General features: G+C 65.2%; 4 protein-coding genes across 11 annotated transcripts in view; all 4 read right to left on the bottom strand.

Annotated features, from left to right (window-relative positions):
• Positions 1-5,972, bottom strand: part of NACA (nascent polypeptide associated complex subunit alpha) — a 38,666-nt gene extending 32,694 nt beyond the window's left edge. The window contains exon 1 of the mRNA XM_064141543.1: positions 5,969-5,972. The gene's annotated coding sequence lies outside the window, so the exon portion shown is untranslated. The remainder of the gene's footprint in view (positions 1-5,968) is intronic.
• On the bottom strand, positions 442-4,649 carry ZBTB39 (zinc finger and BTB domain containing 39). The gene is made up of 2 exons (XM_064141530.1): positions 4,599-4,649; positions 442-3,046 (listed from the first exon to the last, which is right to left on the bottom strand). Exon 2 carries the CDS (start codon positions 2,935-2,937, stop codon positions 799-801), a length of 2,139 nt encoding a protein of 712 aa, XP_063997600.1. The 5' UTR covers positions 2,938-3,046; positions 4,599-4,649; the 3' UTR covers positions 442-798.
• Positions 5,181-7,328, bottom strand: LOC135174299 (tachykinin-3-like). 6 transcript variants are annotated; one of them, XM_064141550.1, is made up of 5 exons: positions 6,852-7,320; positions 5,968-6,185; positions 5,788-5,884; positions 5,644-5,667; positions 5,181-5,565 (listed from the first exon to the last, which is right to left on the bottom strand). In XM_064141550.1, exons 2-5 carry the CDS (start codon positions 6,076-6,078, stop codon positions 5,429-5,431), a joined length of 369 nt encoding a protein of 122 aa, XP_063997620.1. In that variant the 5' UTR covers positions 6,079-6,185; positions 6,852-7,320; the 3' UTR covers positions 5,181-5,428. The 6 variants fall into 6 exon arrangements, with proteins under 6 accessions (XP_063997620.1, XP_063997617.1, XP_063997618.1 ...); XM_064141547.1 differs by having other exon boundaries at positions 5,181-5,667; positions 5,968-6,097; positions 6,852-7,328; XM_064141548.1 differs by having other exon boundaries at positions 5,181-5,667; positions 5,968-6,097; positions 6,900-7,327.
• Positions 7,329-8,570: 1,242 nt separating this feature from the next.
• MYO1A (myosin IA) lies at positions 8,571-19,221 on the bottom strand. Of its 3 annotated transcripts, XM_064141511.1 has the most exons (29): positions 19,009-19,221; positions 17,450-17,593; positions 17,165-17,280; positions 16,886-16,980; positions 16,693-16,797; positions 16,536-16,582; positions 16,104-16,167; positions 15,937-16,035; positions 15,741-15,844; positions 15,305-15,452; positions 15,118-15,236; positions 14,945-15,031; positions 14,791-14,856; positions 14,558-14,662; positions 14,207-14,269; positions 13,867-14,067; positions 12,748-12,974; positions 12,465-12,665; positions 12,276-12,369; positions 11,915-12,064; positions 11,743-11,811; positions 11,065-11,151; positions 10,775-10,849; positions 10,538-10,672; positions 10,318-10,424; positions 10,101-10,233; positions 9,874-10,026; positions 9,673-9,800; positions 8,571-9,414 (listed from the first exon to the last, which is right to left on the bottom strand). In XM_064141511.1, the coding sequence occupies exons 2-29, from the start codon at positions 17,570-17,572 to the stop codon at positions 9,291-9,293; spliced, it is 3,225 nt and encodes a 1,074-aa protein (XP_063997581.1). In that variant the 5' UTR covers positions 17,573-17,593; positions 19,009-19,221; the 3' UTR covers positions 8,571-9,290. The 3 variants fall into 3 exon arrangements, with proteins under 3 accessions (XP_063997581.1, XP_063997582.1, XP_063997583.1); XM_064141512.1 differs by lacking the exon at positions 11,065-11,151; XM_064141513.1 differs by lacking the exons at positions 8,571-9,414; positions 9,673-9,800; positions 9,874-10,026 and having other exon boundaries at positions 10,116-10,223.

The raw sequence follows: 19,221 nt of genomic DNA on the forward strand, positions 1-19,221 counted from the left end.
GTGAGCAGCAGGTCATAGGCCTGGCAGAGGAACCACCCAGCTGAGGCTGGGCTTCTGGTGACCCCATGGCACTGCCTAGAGCTGCTGGTGTGAGCAGCAACCAGCCTGGTACTCACCGCCGAGGACCTCTCCTCATCTTCATGCTGCTCACCACATTCCCTGTGATGGAGCAACCCTTTCCAGGCTGGTTCTGTGCCATGGACCTTGCTCCTCTCCTCAAGATAGCAGCAGAACCCCAGCGGTGCCCGGAGCAAGGCTTTTCCTTTTCCTTCTCCTTCTCTTTCCTTCGCTTTGAGTCCAGCACCATCCTGCTGTGGCTCAGTTCCCTCTCTACTGAGGTCAGGTGTGAAAAATCTTAGCAGCATCAGTTTGTGGACAAGCTCCAAGTGAGGCTGAGCTTAGTCAAGTTGGCTAAAAGGGTTAAAAACCAACAACAACCAAAAAAAAAAACCCAACCAAACCAACCCCCAACCAAAACCCAACCAAATCTAGATTTAAAACCTAGTGAGAAATACTAAACCCACAGAGCCCCTGGGCCTCTACCAGGGCCAGAGGTAAGGAACCACGACAGACTTCTCGCGAACAGTGACACAGCCTCCCTGCCCCGGCTCAGCTGTACAAAGCCACCAGCCAAAGGAGCCCCAGAAAGGCCACAACAAAAAAGAACAACCCCAATGGAACAAAAATGACAGAAAAGGAGGACTCCCCCCCCCCCAGGCCTGACCGCTCCAGAAGACAAACGACGCTTTCGGTTCTTTCCGTTCTCCGCAGCTCCCTTCGCTCCTCCGCTCGGCCCCATCAGCTGTCAGGGTTCTTCTCGGCCTCTTTGGAGTGGATGATGTACATGAAAGTCTGCTCGATGGTGAAGTCGGGGGGCAGGCTGCCCTTGTGCACCCCGATGTGCTTGCTCATCAGGTTGAGCGTGGAGCTGTAGTGCCCGCAGACGGTGCAGCGATACATCAGCGCCCCCGAGTGCGTCCGCAGGTGGCACTTGATGGTGGAGCGGCCGCGGAAGAACTTGTGGCACACCTTGCACTGGTAGGGCTTCTCCCCGGTGTGGATGCGCCGGTGGTAGTTGAACTCGCTGGTGTGGGCGAACCTCTTGCCGCAGACCTTGCAGCTGTACTTGCTGTTGCCAGGTTGGTTTGGCAGAGCCAGGTCTTCGCTCAGGAACTCTTCGGGCAGCTTCCTCTTCTGCAGGCCCTGCTGCTGGAGGCGCTCCCCGAAGCCGGGGCGCAGGTCCAGGCTGCCCCCGCACTTGTGCTGGCTGACGTGGTAGCGGTAAGCGGCTTCCAGCTTGAAGCTCTGGCCGCAGAAGCGGCAGCGGAACAGAGCCTCCTCCGTGCTCTGGTGGACGGCCAAGTGCTTCTCCAGGAGCTGCCGGTCCACGAAGCTGCTGGCACACACCGAGCAGGAGAAGACAGAGACGCCCAGGTGGGACAGGGTGTGCCACATGAGGCTGCAGAGGCTGAGGTGCCTCTGGTCGCACAGGCCGCACGTTTGGCTCTTCAAGTTCACGTGCTCCAGGATGTGGCTGCGGACGGTGTGGAAGTCTTTGGCCAAGGGCTTCCCGCAGGCAGTGCAGGCCAGCTCCGCGCCAGCTCCTGCCCCAAACACGGGCACCTTGCCTGGCAGTGGGTCGCTGGGGTGGACGATGACGTTGTTGTCAAAGACCCCCTCTCGTCGGTGCAGGGTCAGCTGCCACTGCGTGAAGAACTTGGTCTCGCACATGTCGCAGGAGAAGAGGAAGATGCCGATGTGGGACAGGACGTGAGTGACCCTGGAGTTCCGGTCCTGGAAGTGAGTCTCACAGACCTTGCAGTTCCCAGTGAGCAGGTCCACGTGGTCCCTGGCGTGCTGGCGGATCAGCTGGATGTTGGGCTCCAGGACCTTCTTGCACACCTGGCAGGGCATGGCCTTGTTGTCCCTGCTGTCGCTCTCGAAGGCCAACTCCTCGTCGCTGTCGTCGCTCAGCTCAATGACCTCTTCTGAGGGGCCCAGCTCCTCGCTGGCGTCTTCGAAATGCAGCTCATCCTCGGCCAGATCCTCCAGCTGGAGCTCATCCATCGGCCCAAAGCCCTGCTCTTTGGAGTGGTCGCTGTTGCTGGGACAGGAGTTGCTCCCCGTGGACATGTCCAGGGAAGGCTCCGCGGTGAAGAAGCTCCCCTTGCCGTAGTCGCCGTTGCTCTGGACCTTGTACTGCTGGCAGGAGCTCGCGGTGGTTGGGGTCCCCATGTTCACATCGCCCAGGCAAGGCTGGGTGGCCACGCTGGTGGCAGGAGCAAATTGTCCTTGCTCTGTCTCCTGCTCTGTCTTGGGAGGCTGCTGTGGGTGCATGAGAGGCAGGGCCTGGCCGGCCCCACTCGCCACGCTCCTGTCGTCCTCTTTGTAGCCACCTGCCACGTCCCCCTGGACACCGTAATGCCGCTCGGGGACGAAGTGGTCCCCAGCGCTCCGGATCTCACCCAAAGGATGGCTCTGTTCTGAGGAGCTGCTGCTCAGGGCACCGGGGCGGCCTTCGCTCACAGACAAGGAAGGCTGCTTGGTGATGGCAGAGCTCTCCAGGTCGGGGAAGGTGGAGTGGCAGGCCCTCAGCAGGTCCTCCATGCCCAGCCGCTCTGCCACCTCGTAGATGACGCCCACGTTGATCAGGTCTGTGAAGAGCTCCGAGGTGTAGACGAAGCTGAGGATCTTCTCAAAGTTGGCTGGGGTGATGAAATCCACCACGTAGGTGCGGGCAGCGTCCAGCCCCGTGTTCAGGAAGAGGTTCTGGAAGTAGCCAGCGGCGCAGGCCAGGACGGCTTTGTGCGCCGCGAAGGAGCGGCTGCCCACCAGGATGGTGACGTCGCACATGGTCTCCGACAGCCGGCACTTGTTGAGCTCCTTCAGCAGGTTGTTGGGGTGATTGGTGCTGTGCAGCTTGATCCTCATGCCCATCTTAGCAGCTGCTTCAGAGTCCTTCTCCTGGTCAGCTGCTTCTTCACGCAGTCATCAGCTGCGTGGGCAGGAGGCGCCTGGCATCCAGAAACTGGCAGGGCAAGGGGCTCTGGGGAGAGGAAAGGCACAAAGCGTTACTGCCTGAAGAGCCAGAGACATCCCTCAGCCCTTCCACCTTCCCGATGGGCCACAGAGCAGCGGCAGCACAGCTGCTGAAGGGGAGAAGGTCTCAAAACCACCACGAAACTTGCGGATGAATCTGTGGGAAGCGAAGGGCAAGGCACAGGGAAAGGCGCGAAGAGCCAACGCCCCAAGCCACCCACTGCCACCGCTCCTGAGGTGCCCACTTCTGCCCGGATGGGGACCCTGCAGCCTTGCAGCTTCTCAGCTCTGACACCAAGCCCCAGCTGACACCTGCTGCATAGGCAACCCCCCCCCGAGCCTTCAGGCTCCACATCCTGCTCAGCCTCACCTCTAAGCCCCCTCCAGCCATCACCACCGCACCCCTGAGGGGCAGCTGCTGAGCTCTCGGTGGGTCAGGCATGCCAAGGGACTTCAGTGCCCTCCAAGACCGAGGTCTGGAGGCAGGCAGATGCCAGGACCTTACCCCAGCCACGGGAACTTTGGGCTCCCTGGGGGGCTCTCCTTTTGGACTCTCCCCCAGGATTTCTCCTCCGTTACACCAGCACCTTCCAGTGCTCTCCCTGGCTGCCACCGCCAGCAATGCCCACCTCAGCTCGTCCTTCCAGCTTGTGCCACTGCCTCTGCCACCCTGTCCCACTGCTCAGGACACCCAGGGCCTTAACGAGCTCATCCCGGGAGCTCTGTCCCCGGTCTCCCTGCCCCTTCTCCCGGGGACAAGGAGGGACAACCCCAGAGACCATCGGAAAGCGCTGGAGTTTGCGGGAGCCTGAAAGGAGCCAGCTGCAGGCTGCCAGCTGCAGGGAAGGGCAGAAAGGAGCCCAGCGCAGCCCGGGGGATACCGAGGGAGGGCGGCGGGGCCGGACCCTGCCCGAGGAGGCAGCGGGGAAATAGCAGGCACAGCCGGAGAGGATGAGGATGGCGGGGAAGGCTCTGGAGGAGAAAGCTGGACGTGGGAAATCCGTGCAGTGTGGGATCCCAGGGGAACAGGACAGGAGGGGAAAAAGAGGGAGAAGGGAGACGGGATGAGCCCCGGGGGGGCGAGGGGGGGGGCGGGCAGGCCCCGCTGCCTGCAGGCGGGAGAGGTTCCGGTCGGTCCCTACAGGGAGACTGGGAATCCCGGAGCTCCCCCGGGAGAAATGGGAGCAGCGGGCGTGGGGTCGGGGGGGGTGCAACACCGGCCCCCCCCCACCGGGGGGGGGGTGGGGGTGGCGGCGCCGGAGGAGCCACGCGGGACAGCGGCCGGGGGGACCCACGGAAGAGAGCAACGGGGACGCGGTGAGGGGAGCAGGGGGAGGCAGGAGGAGGCTCCCGGGGGGAGCCGCGGGAGGCCCCATGGGGCTCCGCGAGAGCGGCGGGAGGCCCGGGGGGGGAGGGAGGGGGCAGGGGGAGGCCCCGGGGCGGGGGGAAGTAGCGGGAGGCGCGGGGCGGGGGGGGCATCGCGGCGGGGGGGGCGGTGCGGACTCCCCCGGGACTCGGAGCGGGGCCCGGCGGGAGGGGGCTCGGCAGCGGCTCCTTACCCGCCCGTGGCCCCGCACCATCCCGGCTGCGCTCACACAAAGGCACCGACCCGCCCCCGCCCGCCCCGGCCCCGCCGGAGCCGCCTTCCGCCCGCCGCGCTCGGCCGCCGCCACAGCGCCCCCAGGCGGCCCGGAGGAACGCGGCGTGAGCCGGGGGGACACGGGCACCGGTACGGCACCGGCACGGGCACCGGCACGGGCACCGGCACGGGCATCGGCACGGGCACCGGCACGGCACCGGTAGGGCACGTAGGAACGAGCACCGGCCATGGGTACCAGTACGAGACACGGGCACAGATACGGGCATGGGACGCAGGAACCGGTCACGGGCATCGGCACGGGTGTGGGACACGGGAACGAGAACGGGCACCGGCACCTCTTCACTGACGGCAGGGCAGGACCTAGACGCTGTAGCCTACGAGCACACGGGCTCCAGCCCAGCCCCACTTCTCCCCGTGGGTCTATCCCCGTGGGTTTATTCTGTCCCCATGGGCTCCTCCCCTTGACCGTGTCCCACGCGCACGTGTCCCGGGCACGGCGGGTCCGGGCGCACCGCGGCCAAGAAGACACAGAGACAATGCAGACGCGTGTCCCGCACAGGCACGGGTGGGTGTTTCGGGGATACCTATACGGGGAGATGTACACGGGCGGGCACGGACACGCGTGAGTGGAGCGGGACAGCAGCAAGAGCGGCTCCAGCCCTGGCGGCTCCCACGACGGCTCCGCAGAGGCCCCCGCAGCCGGTATCGCAGCTGCTGTAGCCGGTACTTCAGCCCGGGAGGGGCAGAGGGCACGATCCACGCCGGTGCCCCGTGGGCTTTGCCCGCGGCTCACGCCGCTCCCACACCGGGCGAGGGGAGCCCCGGGGACCATCGAGGGGATGGGTCGCTGCTTCCACGCCCAGCCGGTCTCCCGTGTTCCGTCGCCCGCTTGCCCATGAGCCCCACGAAGAAATCGTGCATGTCCCCTGCGGAGAGACCCGCGGTCAGCGCCGCGGGGCCCGGCTGCGGAACCGGCACCGACAACGGCACCGGGCGGGACTTACGCTTCTGCGGAGCCGCGGGGGGACCTGGAAGAAACCGAAGCGGGTGAGCGGCGGAGACCGGGACCGGACGTATCGACTCTCCTCACACTCCCACCCCTGGGCTGTCCACCCCATCCCGGTCCTTCCCGGTTCCTCCGCCCTTACCGGCGTCCTCCTCCCGCAGCAGCTGCAGCACGGCGGCGTAGGCGGCCCCAGGGTTACCGGGGGCTCTCCAAGGCAGCGGCTCCGGGACGGGCATCCTCTGCGGGAAGCAAAGCCGGTGAGTGGAGTGTGGTGGGGGTCCGGGGTCCACCTGCCGTTTCCACCTCCGCCGACGACTATTACCTGTGCGGGGGGCGAAGCGGCGCCCGGCAGGGCGGCGGCGGGAGGGCGGCGTGCGAAGACGAGCGGCAGCGCCAGGACGAGCAGCGCGGCCAGCACCGGGCGGCTCCTCATCCTCCGGAGAGGGGGCGGCCTGGGGACGGCGGTCAACGGGGGAGCGGCAGGGTCCCGGGGCCACCCCGAGCCGCTGGCCCGGGGCGAGCCCAGAACCGGGCCAAGAGCTGGGGAAGGAAAGAAGGGACAGGGCGGGGGGGGAGGGAGCGGCGGAACCCCCGCCCTTGGCTGCGGCTGGAGGAGCCGCTCTGCTTTCCGGGGCTGGGGGCAGACAGAAAACCCTCTCCTTGACCCCCAAGTCAGCACCCCGAGGGGGGTGGGGGCCGCACCGGGGTCGCCTTACGGGGGAGCGAGGCGGAGGGGGTGGGGGGCACGTTACGGGGAGTGCATCAGAGAGGAGGTCAGGACGCGCCCCGGGGGTCCCGTGCCACCACTCGTGCCTGTGGTGCCACATTTGTGTGGTCACACCGGGCACAAAGGGGCTTGGGCTCGGTCCTGCACGTCCACCCTCGTCCCCTGGCACACGCCTTGGCACATATACGTGTCCCTAGCACACACCCTGGCACATGCATGTCCCCTGGCTTGCACCTTGGCACACACACGTCCCCTGGCACACACAAGTGCCCTGACACAAGCCCTGGCACAGACTCTGACATGTACACTTCCCCTGGCACACACACTCTTGCTTCCAGGGTCCCCCAAACCCACTCCAAAGTCAGCAGCACCTTCACACCATCTCTCCGCCCGGCCTGTGCCCTCCCCAGCCCTCCCCTCTCCTCCCTCCCGCCTTCCCCCAGCCCAAGCTGGACACGGATAGGGCACAGGAGCCCCACCTGGAGCCTCGGAAAGTCCCCGAGGCGGGTGCTGGAGGGGGCACAGACCTGCTGAGCCCTCCGGTGTCGCCCAGTGTGGAGCTGTGGGCACAATAACCCTCTGCTGGTTGCTGTAGAGCTGGAGATGTGGCGAGGTGAGGTGGGCAGCAGTGGCGAGGTGGGCAGTGGCTGAGGTTGGCAGCGGCTGAGGTTGGCAGCGGCTACAGGCTGTGCCAATGGCTCTTCAGTGCAGGCTCAGCCGGGAGGTGAGGCACTGGGGTGCTGGCTGCTGTGCGGCATTAAATAAGGGGCTCTGCCCATGGCACAGTGTGGGTGGGCAAGAGGAGAGCTGCCAATGGGGGCGAGGGGGTGTGTGTGTGGGGTTGGTGGTACCCCCCACCCTACAGCTTCACGCCCACACAGGCACCATGTCACTGCCAGGCACCCGTTACACACGCAGAGTCACACCACGATGCCAGTACGCCCACACAGACATGCCAGCTCCCTGCCACGCCCTGTGGCTGGGGGGCCAGCACGCAGGCACTGTGCCCACACAGCCCCCCAGCCCCTCCTCATGCCACAGGCATGGGGGAGGGGGGATGTGCACACTTGAGCACGACACAGCCGTCGGGTGGCATGTGTGAGGGTACACACAGCGGGAGCAGTAACTGTCTGCCACGCTGGCACTGCTGCTGGCACTTGCTTTGGCACTGGGCTTTGGGAGGTCTCACACCGCAGTGGGCACCCACCAGCTCGTCTGCACATGCAAGCACACGTGTGCCCACACACATATCCTCCACACCACACACACTGCCTGTGGTCCCCAGCCCCACTCTGGTGCTGCCCATGCAGAACCACCACCCACTGGCTCTGGCAGGGCCTGGGGCTGGCCCCACACTCTCTCCGTGACCCAGGCAGGGCCACCAGGGCCACTAACACCACCTTAGCCCAGTTCCTGCAAGCCCAGGATAGATCCTGCACCTTCATCTTCCCCACCCTTGGCCACCTCAAGTGCTGCCATAGCCTCCCCCTGGCCATGCGTGTGTGGAAGTGGCAGCTGCAGGGGGAGGCAAAGACGGAAGATGGAAGGCAGAGATGGAAGATGGAAGGGAAGAAAAGGTGGAAGAAAACGAGGAGAAGGCAGTGGCAGATGTGGAGGCAGAGGTGGGATGAAGCCCTGGCACGAAGCAATGAGGACACACCAGCCAACAAGTGAGAGCTGCCAGCTTCAGCCCAAGCTGGTGCCCCCCGGGGAAGGCGGCTGGGCAGCGGCGGCTCACGTGGCAGAGCAGCCTGGGGCAGGGCAGCATCTGCAGCGCTGAGGATGTTAATTAAACCGGAGCCTGGCCAGAGTCGGCCTAATTAATTAATAACACCTCCTTCTGTGGTGCCAGGCGCGCCGCAGCCGCGGTGCCCCGGGCTTGTTTACGGCTTTCGGCCCTCGCCGCGCACAGCCGAGAAGGTCTCCGAGCTGGAAGGTGACACAGCCCGAGGTGGGAACTGGGGGGTGGGGTGGGTGGGAGAGCCCTGGGGACCGGGGGGCACGTCCGCCCCGTCGAGTGCCACCCTAGCGCACACACACGTGCACCCCCCACGTGCACGGGCTGCCCGGGCGCCCCGCCACGCGTGCCCACGCACGGCACCCCCTCCCCCTCTGCACGACAAACCGCAGCGGAGCTCCAGGGCCCACCTGGGAGCTGGTGCTGATGTGCTGGGGAGTTGTCAGCTCCCGCAGGTGACGCAGGTGATGTGTGGGGACAGGAAAAATAACCCTCTGCCAGAGCCTGATGAGTGTGGCAGGGGTGGGGAGGGGGCACCAGCATGCTGCGGGGGCTCCTGGGGGCCGCGGGACCCCGGCTGGCAGCAGTGGCACTGGGACTGCGTGGCGGCTCCTCTCTTGTCCCCCTGCCCTGCTCCAAGCCGCAGCCCCCATCCCCAAACACAGCTGCGGTGCCAGCCTGGGGAGGGCTGCGGGCGCAGCTGGGCGAGGGGAGCACAGCGGGGGAGCACCCCGCAATGGGGACGGGCAGCGCTGCCAGGCGGGTGCCAAGGACCTCACGTGCCAGCCACCCGCGGCCGCCCAGAAATTGCCTCTGCAGCAGCCACTTAATGGGCAGCGCGGCCGCAATTTGGGGCCCTTCCAATCACCGCCAGCAGAGCGCCGCCGCAATCAGGCAGCAGGGAAGGTGGGGGCCAAGGTGTGGGGGAGCTCCATCCCTGCAGCGTGCCCATGTTGGGGGGTTCTATCCTCGCAGCTGGGCTCTGCACGCCCACCCTGCACCCTCTCCAGGGGCTCCAGCACCCTGGGTCCCTCTGGCAGGGAGTCACCCACCATGAAGCCCCCCCGAGGAGAAACACCACAGCGTCGTTTAATGGCTCTGCAGCAGTTCCTGAGCGGTGCAGGGGTGGGGGACTGCTGGTGTGTGGGTGAGGGTCCCCCAGCTGTGGGTGAGGGTCCCCTCAGTGGACCAGGATCTCCATCTTGTGGCTGCCTCGCTTCTTGCAGATGGGGGCACCGGCGCCTGCCTTGGCTGACTCCACCACGGTCACAGCCATGTCACCCTTCTGGAAGCGGGTGGAGAACCTGGGGGGGAGGCAGGGTGGATGGGTTGGGGACACGCCCAGCACCACCCTACCTCCTGGCCATTGAACTTGTCTTACTTCGACTCATCTCTCAGGGGCTGCCTGCTGCAGCCAGTCAGGACCCTCCAGGTGATGCTCCACCCTACGAACCCCACCCTTGCAAGCTCCACCCCACGAGCCCCACCCATTCCTCCTCCATCCTCATGAACTCCACCCTCCTCCCCCACCCTGCAGACCCCACCTCTTGTCCTGCCCTTACTGGTCAGTGATGTGCAGGGACAGGCCCTGAGAGGTAGCATCCAGGAGGGTCTGGTGCAGGCGGGTGACAAGCTCAATGAGGTGGTCACTGACAAGCAAGAAGTCGCCCTTGGCCCCCCCCGTGGAGGTCTGTGGGGAGAACAGGGAAAGGTCAGCCCTGCTGAAGACCCCCCAGGCCCCCAGGACCCCCCTTCCCAGGTACCTCCTTAAGGTGCAGGACCAGGAAGCCGTCGGAGAAGCGAGTGACAGAGACGCTGCGGATGTCGCTCAGGCTGAGCACTGTCTTGGGCTGGGCAGCCTTGGGGTCAGCCAGGACCAGGTGCTCGGTGGTGAGCAGCAGCAGGCGTGGGACAGTCTGCAGGTTGGGGGGGGGAGTCAGCATGACCCCCACACCTTGCCTGCTGTGAAGGAGACTGGGACGGGGCTCACCTTGCCACTGGCTCTGTTCACCTTCCTCACCGTCTCAGCCATCACCAGCTTATCCTTGGCCACGGCTTGGAGCTTCTGGTACTTGGGGTTCTGCCTCAGCCCCAGGTACTCACCCTGGAAGGGCTGCTGCACGCTGGGGATGGAGGTCATCAGCTGGTACTGCCCCTGCATGCCCCCTGACCCCCTCCAACCCCACCAGCCCCCCAAACCTTGGCACCTTTTGGAATAGAGGGACTTCTTGTCCTTGAAGAGCTCGCTGGCACAGAGCTTGGCTTGCAGCAGCGCCCGGCGCTGCGGTGAGAGCTGCTCCAGGTACTTCTTGCACTGCCGAGGGACGAGGCCATTCGGGATCACCAGAGACCCCTGCTGCAAGTCCCCTGCGCACGAGGTCCCAGCCCAAACCCCCACCCACCTCGTCCATCCCTCCCTGTTCTCACCTTCCAGCGGAAGAAGATGCTCCTCAGCTCCTGGTTGGCATCAGCCAGGAATTTGTACGGTGCAGGGGGCCAGGTCTGGTCCAGCACCGACAGAGGAGGGAGGTTCTTCCTCAGTCCCACCAGGAATTTCTGTACCTGGGGGCAACAACGTGTTGGGATGTCAAGAGGTGCCCTAGCTCAGCCCCTGGGCTGGGGGGCTGGGTAGGTGCCAGGTCCCCTGTCCCCAGCCCCACTCACCAGCCGCCGGTAGATGAAGTTGGACAGGCAGGCGCTGGCCCCAGAGCGGAAGCGTCTCCTGTGCTGCCTGCGGACCTGTTGGGGGTGGGCAGCAGCAATGGGGACATGCGACCTCGCCACCCCTCCAGCCCCCGCCGTGGGACCCCCCTCCACCTTCATCCCCATTCAGCCCCAGTGAGAGGAGAACTGCTGCAGCCCGACAGGGTGGGCAGGAGCCAGCGTGGGCAGACAGACAGACAGCCCTGGACACAGCGGCGCGGACAGCAGGACAGAGACAGCGGCACCGTTACCTGGTACCCCCTCCAGTAAGCGGCGATGGTGCTGGCGGCTGCCTGGCGGCGACGCTGTAACTTCAGCTCCCGGAGGAGCCGGCGGCACTGCGAGGGGTGCCAGCCCGGGAGCGAGGTGAGAAGGCACCAACACAGATAGAAAGTGACAGGAGGAGAGAAGCAGAGGCAAAAGAGAAGGGACAGAAAATCATAGAATCATAGAATGGTCGAGGTTGGAAAGGGACCTTTGGGGGTCATCGAGTCCAACCCCTAGACAGTAACCAGAGACATCCCCAACTAGATCAGGTTGCTGAGAGCCCCACAAGCCTGACCTTGGATGTCACTAGGGATGAAACCTCTACCACCTCCCTGGGCAACCTGTTCCACTGTTCCATCCTCTTCACTGTGCAGAACTTCCTCCTGATGTCCAACCTAACTCTGCCCTGCTCCCGCTCCAGCTCCAAACCGTTGTCCCTCGTCCTATCCCCATAGGCCCTTCTGAACCGCCCCTCCCCAGCCCTCCTGTAGGTCCCCTTCAGATATTGAAATGCAGCTCTGAAGTCTCTCTGGAGATTGGCAGAGAAGGTAAGTCTGGTCCCACCATGTGGCACAGGAGCCGCCAGCCCCTCCCCACACCACTGCCCGCACTTGGAGCTGCTGCTGACCGTGGCCACCGAGCCCAGGGCGCCCAGCCCTCACCTTCCAGCCCCGCACGTACGCCTGGATGAGCAGCGCCGACCGCTTGGTCTGCTGGTACTTGTTCTTTTGCTGCGGTGGGGAGAGGTGGGGTGAGGAGGAGGGACTTGAGCCCGGCCCAGGGGCAGTGAAGCAATGGGCAGGGGAAGCGCAGCCAGGACCTCTCCTTCTTTACCCTGTGCCCCCGGAACCAGGCGGAGATGAGGATCTGGCTCTTGCGCATCAGCTGGTACTGGGTGCGGCACCGCCAGCCCCGGAACATCTTCTGGATGAGGACTGCCAGCTCCACCACGCGCTCCTGGCGCCGCTTCTCCAGGTCGAAGAGCTGGGCACAGCCAAGGTGAGTGCTGGGACAGCAGCTCCCAGCCAGGAGCCAGCTCCGCGAGGTGGGAGCCCCGGGAGACCAGGGTCAAGGCTGCCAGCTAGGCTCGGGACTGGCACCTGCTCTGGGTCAGGGCTTGCTTCCCCCTTGCCCCCACATCAGCCAAACACACGCCCCACAGAGGGGTCCTCCTGCTCCCTCATCCCCAACTCACTGTGCGTGGCGAGCGGATGAAGATCTTGGTGTGACCGAATGCCAGCTCCTCGGGGGGGAACGCCAGATCCTCCATCAGCACCTCGGTCCCCTCCCTGCGCCGTGGCAGGAGACGGGGCCGATCAGAGCCCTGCAGCCCCCGGGGCCAAGGGGCCACCGGACGCACCCACAGGCTGGCCCGGCCCCGTACCTGTCACCTCCAGCCCAGCGGGGCCATGTCCGGGGGCTGAGCATCTTGTAGCGGCCCAGGAAGGAGCTGTAGAGCTGGCGGAAGGCGTATCCTGCGCGCCGCACCCGCACGTTCTCCATCAGCCCCAGGTACCGCACCTGCGCCAGCACCAGCTCCGGCGTGAACAGCAGCGGCGCCTTGCTCTCGTTGGGCTTGATGCACCTGGGGGGCACAGCGGTGGGCGGGGGGCGAGGTCCTGCTGCCGCCGAGGCTGAGGTCGGGGCTGCCCTCCCAGGGCTGGTACCTGATGTAGTTGGGGTTCTTGGAGTAGAGGTTCTTCATCAGCGTGGCCACCGAGGCCTTGAACTGGAAGCCGGCGGTGGGGGGCAGCTTGAGGGACACCTTCTGGGGGTCCCCCTCGGGGAAGAGGGAGCGCAGCAGCTCGTGTCGGGCGGCCCACATGGCCTGCGAGAGGTCTCGGAAGAGGAGGTCGTTGTTCTTCTCGATGAAGCCACTCACGTTGTAGGTCACCTGGGCAGAGGAGTGGGGGCAGCACTCAGCAGGGTGCCCACGAGTGGGGGTCAGTGCCCAGTGGGGTGCACAGGGAGACACATTCAGTGTCTCACTCAGCAGGGTGCCCACGAGTGGGGGTCAGTGCCCAGTGGGGTGCACAGGGAGACACATTCAGTGTCTCACTCAGCAGGGTGCCCACGAGTGGGGGTCAGTGCCCAGTGGGGTGCACAGGGAGACACATTCAGTGTCTCACTCAGCAGGGTGCACACGAGTGGGGGTCAGTGCCCAGTGGGGTGCACAGGGAGACACATTCAGTGTCTCACTCAGCAGGGTGCACAGGAGTGGGGGTCAGTGCCCAATGGGGTGCACAGGGAGACACATTCAGTGTCTCACTCAGCAGGGTGCACAGGAGTGGGGGTCAGCGCCCAGTGGGGTGCACAGGGAGACACATTCAGTGTCTCACTCAGCAGGGTGCACACGAGTGGGGGTCAGTGCCCAATGGGGTGCACAGGGAGCCACATTCAGTGTCTCACTCAGGAGGGTGCACAGGAGTGGGGGTCAGTGCCCAGTGGGGTGCACAGGGAGCCACATTCAGTGTCTCACTCAGCAGGGTGCACACGAGTGGGGGTCAGTGCCCAATGGGGTGCACAGGGAGCCACATTCAGTGTCTCACTCAGGAGGGTGCACAGGAGTGGGGGTCAGTGCCCAGTGGGGTGCACAGAGAGCCACATTCAGTGTCTCACTCAGCAGGGTGCACAGGAGTGGGGTCAGTGCCCAGTGGGGTGCACAGAGAGCCACACTCAGTGACTCCATCCCCACTCCCAGTCCAGCCCCAGAGCTCCCAAACAAAGCTGGAAGGGGACCCAGAGGGGCTGTGGGTGGCAGGGGGTGCCCGTGGCTGCTGACAGACCTTGCCAGCATAGTGGTGGATGCGGAAGCAGTGTGGCAGCAGGCTGGCATCCATGACGTGCCGGGCGTTCTGGGTCTCCCTGCTCTCGTAGTGCTTGTGGGTGGCGAAGAGCTGGTTCAGCTTTGTCAGGAAGGTGTCCTCGTTGACCACGCCGGGCCGCAGGCACTCCTCATCCAGCATGGCCAGGATCCCGCCCTTGCTCTGCACCGCCGGGGGCAGCGTCAGCCCACGCCAGCCCCAGCCCCACCGCGCTGGGGCTGCTCCAGGCTCTGCTCACGCTGGGCGCGATGGGAGGGGGCTGGGACCGCAGCTGGGGATCCCAGCACTGGGGGCGACTCACGTTCTCGATCAAGTTGCAGATGATGGTGTTGTCAAAAAATTCCACTGGGGTCCACTTGATGCCCTGGGAGCAGATGGGGATCAGAGCCCTGGGCATGCAGATCACCTAAGCCCTGCCCCATGGGCGCCCCCAGAGCTGGCGTGGGGCAGGAACCGGACATGCAGCCGCGGGGCCGGGATCCCGACTGCCTCCCTGCCTTCCTGCTATTGAATCCGATCCCAGCAGGGAATGGGGCGAGGGAGGAACAAGTCACGGAGCTGTCTCCAGCACTTCCCCATCCCCAGGTGGCCAAGGATCCTCGGCACCACGCACGGGGCTGCAGCCAGCCTGACTAGCACGGGCTGAAGGTACCTCCCGCACATATTCCTCCTGCTCCTCCTTCAGGGTCATCAGGATGAAGATCTGCTGCAGCTTCTCGTTGCAGTAGTTGATGATGAACTGCTCAAAGCCGTTGTCCTGCCAGAGAAGTGTCCTTTGTGGCTGGTTGTGCCCAAGCCCCCGGCCCTGCCTCGTGTCCCACCTACCACCTATGGACCTCCCCCCGCCCCAGCACCAGGAGGGGGCCAGGTGTGCCCTGCACTCACCTGGAAGATCTCAAAGCCATAGATGTCCAGGACGCCCATCACCTTCCTCTGCTTGCCTGGCTTCACCTGAAGAGACAGAGGGTGCAGAGGCCTGTCCTGGCCCCGAGTGGGGTGGGGGCACAAGGCAGGGGGCTGGTGCCCTGCCCGGGCTCACCTGGATGCTGGTGTTGATGCGGTTCACCAGCCAGTCGAAGAGGCGGCTGTAGATGTTCTTGGCCAGCGCATCCCGGCCGTAGTAGCCCTGGAGAGGGGCACAAGGGACCCATGACAGCTCCTGGGAGGGGCTGCTGGACATCACCCCCACGGCAGCCCGAGGGTGCCACTCACCTGGGGGACACTGAGGGTGGTGAGCACCGTCTCGTTCCGTGCCTTCACGGTGCGGGAGCACAGAGCCTGCTCCAGCACGCTGGGGTCCAGCCCGATCAGGCTGCAGATCTCCTGCAGCTCTGTAGGGAGGGAGCAGTGCTGAGCTGGGGGCCAAGGGAGTGCCCACCCACCCTATCCCTGTCCCTACCCTGCGACTCAGCGATGCTGCAAGCCTCCATCCCACTGGCCTGGTAGCTGCCACTCAGCTGCACGTTGCCCAGTTTGAGCACCACAGCTGTCACCTCCAGCAGCGCTGTCACCTCGGCCGGCGAGAAGCCAATGACTCTCATGGCATCCTGGGGACAGACACAGGCAGCTCAGGGCTGTGCTGCTGAGGTTGTTCAGTGGCAGCAGAGGGCTTAGGCTGAAGGTCAGCCCTGGTATGGCTTTGGCCCTGACTGGGCACTGCCCAGCATCAGACCCTTCTAACATTCATCTGGGCCACTTCGTCCTGACTCTGCCTTTGCCAGGTAAGGTTGGACCAAACGATCCTTGAGGTCACTCCCAGCCTGGGATTCTATGATAGGGTTTGCCACAAGACATTCCAGGGGAGTCTCAAGGCTCCCCAGCCCCACTGGTGGTACCTGCATGGCACGGAAGTTGGCTGCATCATCCATGCCTGGCACGTCGGAGGTCTCCTGGTTGAGGTAGGCATAGTGCTGGCAGTCCTGGCGGAGCTTCAGCTGCTCTGGGGTAGGGGACGTAGGAGGTGGCTCAGCCGTGGTCATCCCAGGACCCCAGCCCCACCCTGACCCTCCATGCTGGGGGGTCTGGACCTACGGAGCAGCTGTGCTGAGCCCCCGGCCAGGAGCTGGTAGAAGATGTGGAAGTTCCTCTCGCCCCTCACGTGCCGCACGATGCGAGACTTCTCCAGCAGGTCTGCGGGCAGGGGCAGTGTCATGGGGGGGCCTCAGCTGGGACCCTCGGGGTGGCTGAGCACTACTCACAGTTGCTGATGACCCCTCCCAGAGGCTCCCCCTTGAAGTCGAACTCCACATCCATGTACTTGCCCTGAGGGATAGGGATGGGGCTGGGGTCAGGGCAAGTTCTGCTGCCCGGGGCCTCATCCCCGGCCATGCCTGCAGCCCCATCGGGGGTCTGTGTGATCCCTTCGGGGTCCAACCCCACTCCCCGCAGGGCACAGCACCTCCTCCCCGCGGGGCACAGCCCCACTCTCCGCCGGCCACAGACCCACCTGGCCGCAGGGCACAGCCCCACCTCGCCACAGGGCACAGCCCCCCCTCCCAGCCGGGCACAGCCCCCACCACCCCGCACGGCACAGCTCCCACTCCCCGCATGGCACAGCCCCCCTCCCCGCCGGGCACAGCCCCCCTCCCCGCCGGGCACAGCTCCCCCTCCCCGGCTCCCTGGGCGCTCACGAATCGGGAGGAGTTGTCGTTGCGAACGGTCTTGGCATTTCCAAAGGCTGTGGGAGGAGAACAAGGTTGTGGCATGGTCCAGGGTGGCCATACCAAGCCCTGGGGACAAATGCAGGATAGGAGGGATGCATCTGGGGTGCCAGGTGTGGGCTCTTACCCTCCAGCACCGGGTTGGACTGCAGGAGCTGCTCCTTCACCTTGTCCACCTCCTCTCCTTTGCTGCACACAGCTGCCACGTAGGACATCACCAGCTTGCTGGCCTCTGTGAGCGAGGGACCGTGAGTGCTGGGGCCGTGCCCACCCTCGCTGCAGCCCCTCGCAGCCCTGGGAGCACTCAGCAGCAGCCCTACCTGTCTTGCCAGCCCCACTCTCGCCAGTGATGAGGATACACTGGTCCCTGTCCCGGTCCCGCAGCGAGCGGTAGGCATCGTCAGCGATGGCATAGCTGGGGGCAAGGCAGGGTTAGAAAGGGGTTGGAGCACCCCAAAGGCTCCAGAAAACATCCAGAGCCCCATTATGGCTACGAGACCACCACGAGTAGACACCCCCCCCGCCCCCAAGAGCCCGAAGCCTTGGGCTTGCCCACGGGTGGAGCCTTGGGCACGGTCCCTGACGCTAGCCCCGCTCACATGTGAGGTTTGACGGCAAAGAAGTTGCAGTTGTGGTACTCCTGCACCGCCTCGGGGCCGTAGATGGGCAGCGAGCGGTAGGGGTTCACCGAGATCACCACGTTCCCGATGTAGGTCTGCGGGCAAGCAGGATGCTATGGGCACAGGGGCACACAGCGCAGCTCCTGCTACTCCCCGCTCCAGCGCCTGTACCCTGCTCGCCAGCCCAGCCCCAACGTCCTGCTCCCTGTCCCACGCCCCTGTGCCTTCTGCTCCCCCCCACCCCGAGCCCCGCCCGGTGCCCACATAGATGTCCCCGCGGCGGAAGCGTTCCTGCAGGGTCTGCAGCAGCGACTCCTCGGTCAGGGGGTCCAGCAGCACCAGGTCCCCAACTGCTGCCACGTCCAGCCTCGAGTTGGTGGCTTCCATGGCTGGGCAGCTCCGGTGCAGCTGCAGCAGGGGAGAGGAGATCTTCAGCCATGGATGTGCAGCCCCTTCCCCAAGCACCCCCCTGCCCCCTAGTCCTCAGCAGCCCTCGTTCCCGTGGCTGTCCCCAACCTTAGGGGCTTAGAAGGACCCCAGGGCGCCCAGGGTGCCCCAGCACCCAGGGAGCATGGATCCACTAAGGTGCATGGCAAGGCTTGAAGCACCAACTGGGCACGGTGTGGGGCAGGGCAGGATCATAGAACCATAGAATCCACCAGGTTGGAAGAGCTCATCCAGGCCAACCTGCCCTATCCAATCAACCAGAGCATGGCACTTGAGGCTGTGTCCCCTTGTTCTCTTGCTGGGTGCCTGGCAGCAGAGCCCAACCCCACCTGGCTACAGCCTCCCTGCAGGCAGCTGCAGGCAGCAATGAGCTCTGCCCTGAGCCTCCTCTGCTGCAGGCTGCACCCCCCCAGCTCCCTCAGCCTCTCCTCACAGGGCTGTGCTCCAGGCCCCTTGGCCAGGGACCTTAACTGATGCCAAACCACTGGGGCTGGCAGCCTCCAGGAACAGGGGAGAAGGCAACCACACATCTGCTGTGGCACAAAGGAGCCCTTCTTGGGGCACCCTAGAGGCCAGAGCCCCGCGGTGGGCATGGGGGCAGGACGTTGGGTTTCTGCCCTCCCCTGTGGGGGAAGTGAGGTCCTGGCCAGGAAATGTGGACACCTGGATCCTGTTCTTGGGGCAGGGACAGATGCAGCCTCCACTTCCTCCCTGCTTCCTGGCAGGGAGAAGCTGGAGCAGGGTGGGGAACAGCCCAGGCCCCCCAACAGCCCTGCAGCCAGCAGCACTTGAGGGCTCCCATGACAGATTGTGCTTCTTTCCCCCCCTGCCCCACTCCACCCATCCCTCATCTGTCTTTTTCCCGGGGTGACCTTCACCCCCACTTTACAGCCTGGGCACAGCCCGGGCACAGGGCTGTAAACCCAGCCCCACTTATCGGTGCCCTGAGCAAGGTCACCAGCTTGGAGGTGGGGAGGGACGGAGCAAACCGGGAGACGGAGATGGAGAAGGCTCCGGCAGCAGCTGCCCGGCGGGAAGCAGCGTCCCGAGAAGACAACAAAGCGACCCACAAGTCCTGCAGCCTCCCCGGACACAGGACACTGACACCGAGACCCCCAAGCTGCTGGCTGTGAGACCCCAGGGTGAGCAGCCGCGGGTGGGAACCAGAGGGAGAGCCCCTCCCCGGCCCTAGGACACTCGCCCCACTCTTGCCCATTGTGGGGGGGGGCTCAGAGCTCCCCATGACCCACGGGGTGGAGGTCTCCTGGAGTGGAAACACTCCGGGGTGGGGGCTGTGGGCAGGGGTGCCCGGGCAGCCCTGGGGTGCAGAGGGGCTCGGGTTCTCCAGGCTGGGAGCAGAGGGGTCCACAACTCACCTCCCGGTCGCAGAGCAGCAGCTCCTGGAGTGGCTTTAGCTGGGGCTGAGTCCAGCAGCCGGTGCTGGCCCGGTCCAGCCCTCGGAGGGGCGGGGGGCAGGAGGGCCCTCCCTCAGGCACCGCACCCGCTGCCAGGCGGGGAAACTGAGGCAGCGACACAGCTGCCAGCTGGGAGCAGTCCAAATTTGCCCACCAACCCTGCGCGGGGTCCCA

The sequence above is a fragment of the Pogoniulus pusillus genome, unplaced genomic scaffold, assembly GCF_015220805.1.
Source record: "Pogoniulus pusillus isolate bPogPus1 unplaced genomic scaffold, bPogPus1.pri scaffold_58_arrow_ctg1, whole genome shotgun sequence".
Lineage (NCBI taxonomy): Eukaryota > Metazoa > Chordata > Aves > Piciformes > Lybiidae > Pogoniulus > Pogoniulus pusillus.

Excerpts from the sequence above, each read along its gene's own strand:
- MYO1A (XM_064141511.1), bottom strand. The coding sequence starts at position 17,572 with ATGGAAGCCACCAACTCGAGGCTGGACGTGGCAGCAGTTGGGGACCTG. Across the intron at positions 14,068-14,206 it reads TCTGCAACTTGATCGAGAAC|AGCAAGGGCGGGATCCTGGC; the intron begins GTGAGTCGCCCC and ends CCGGCGGTGCAG. Across the intron at positions 10,673-10,774 it reads ACTTCATCTACCGGCGGCTG|GTACAGAAATTCCTGGTGGG; the intron begins GTGAGTGGGGCT and ends TGTTGCCCCCAG.
- ZBTB39 (XM_064141530.1), bottom strand. The coding sequence starts at position 2,937 with ATGGGCATGAGGATCAAGCTGCACAGCACCAATCACCCCAACAACCTG.
- LOC135174299 (XM_064141547.1), bottom strand. The coding sequence starts at position 6,078 with ATGAGGAGCCGCCCGGTGCTGGCCGCGCTGCTCGTCCTGGCGCTGCCG. Across the intron at positions 5,885-5,967 it reads CCGCTTCGCCCCCCGCACAG|AGGATGCCCGTCCCGGAGCC; the intron begins GTAATAGTCGTC and ends TGCTTCCCGCAG. Across the intron at positions 5,668-5,787 it reads GCTGCGGGAGGAGGACGCCG|GTCCCCCCGCGGCTCCGCAG; the intron begins GTAAGGGCGGAG and ends GGTTTCTTCCAG.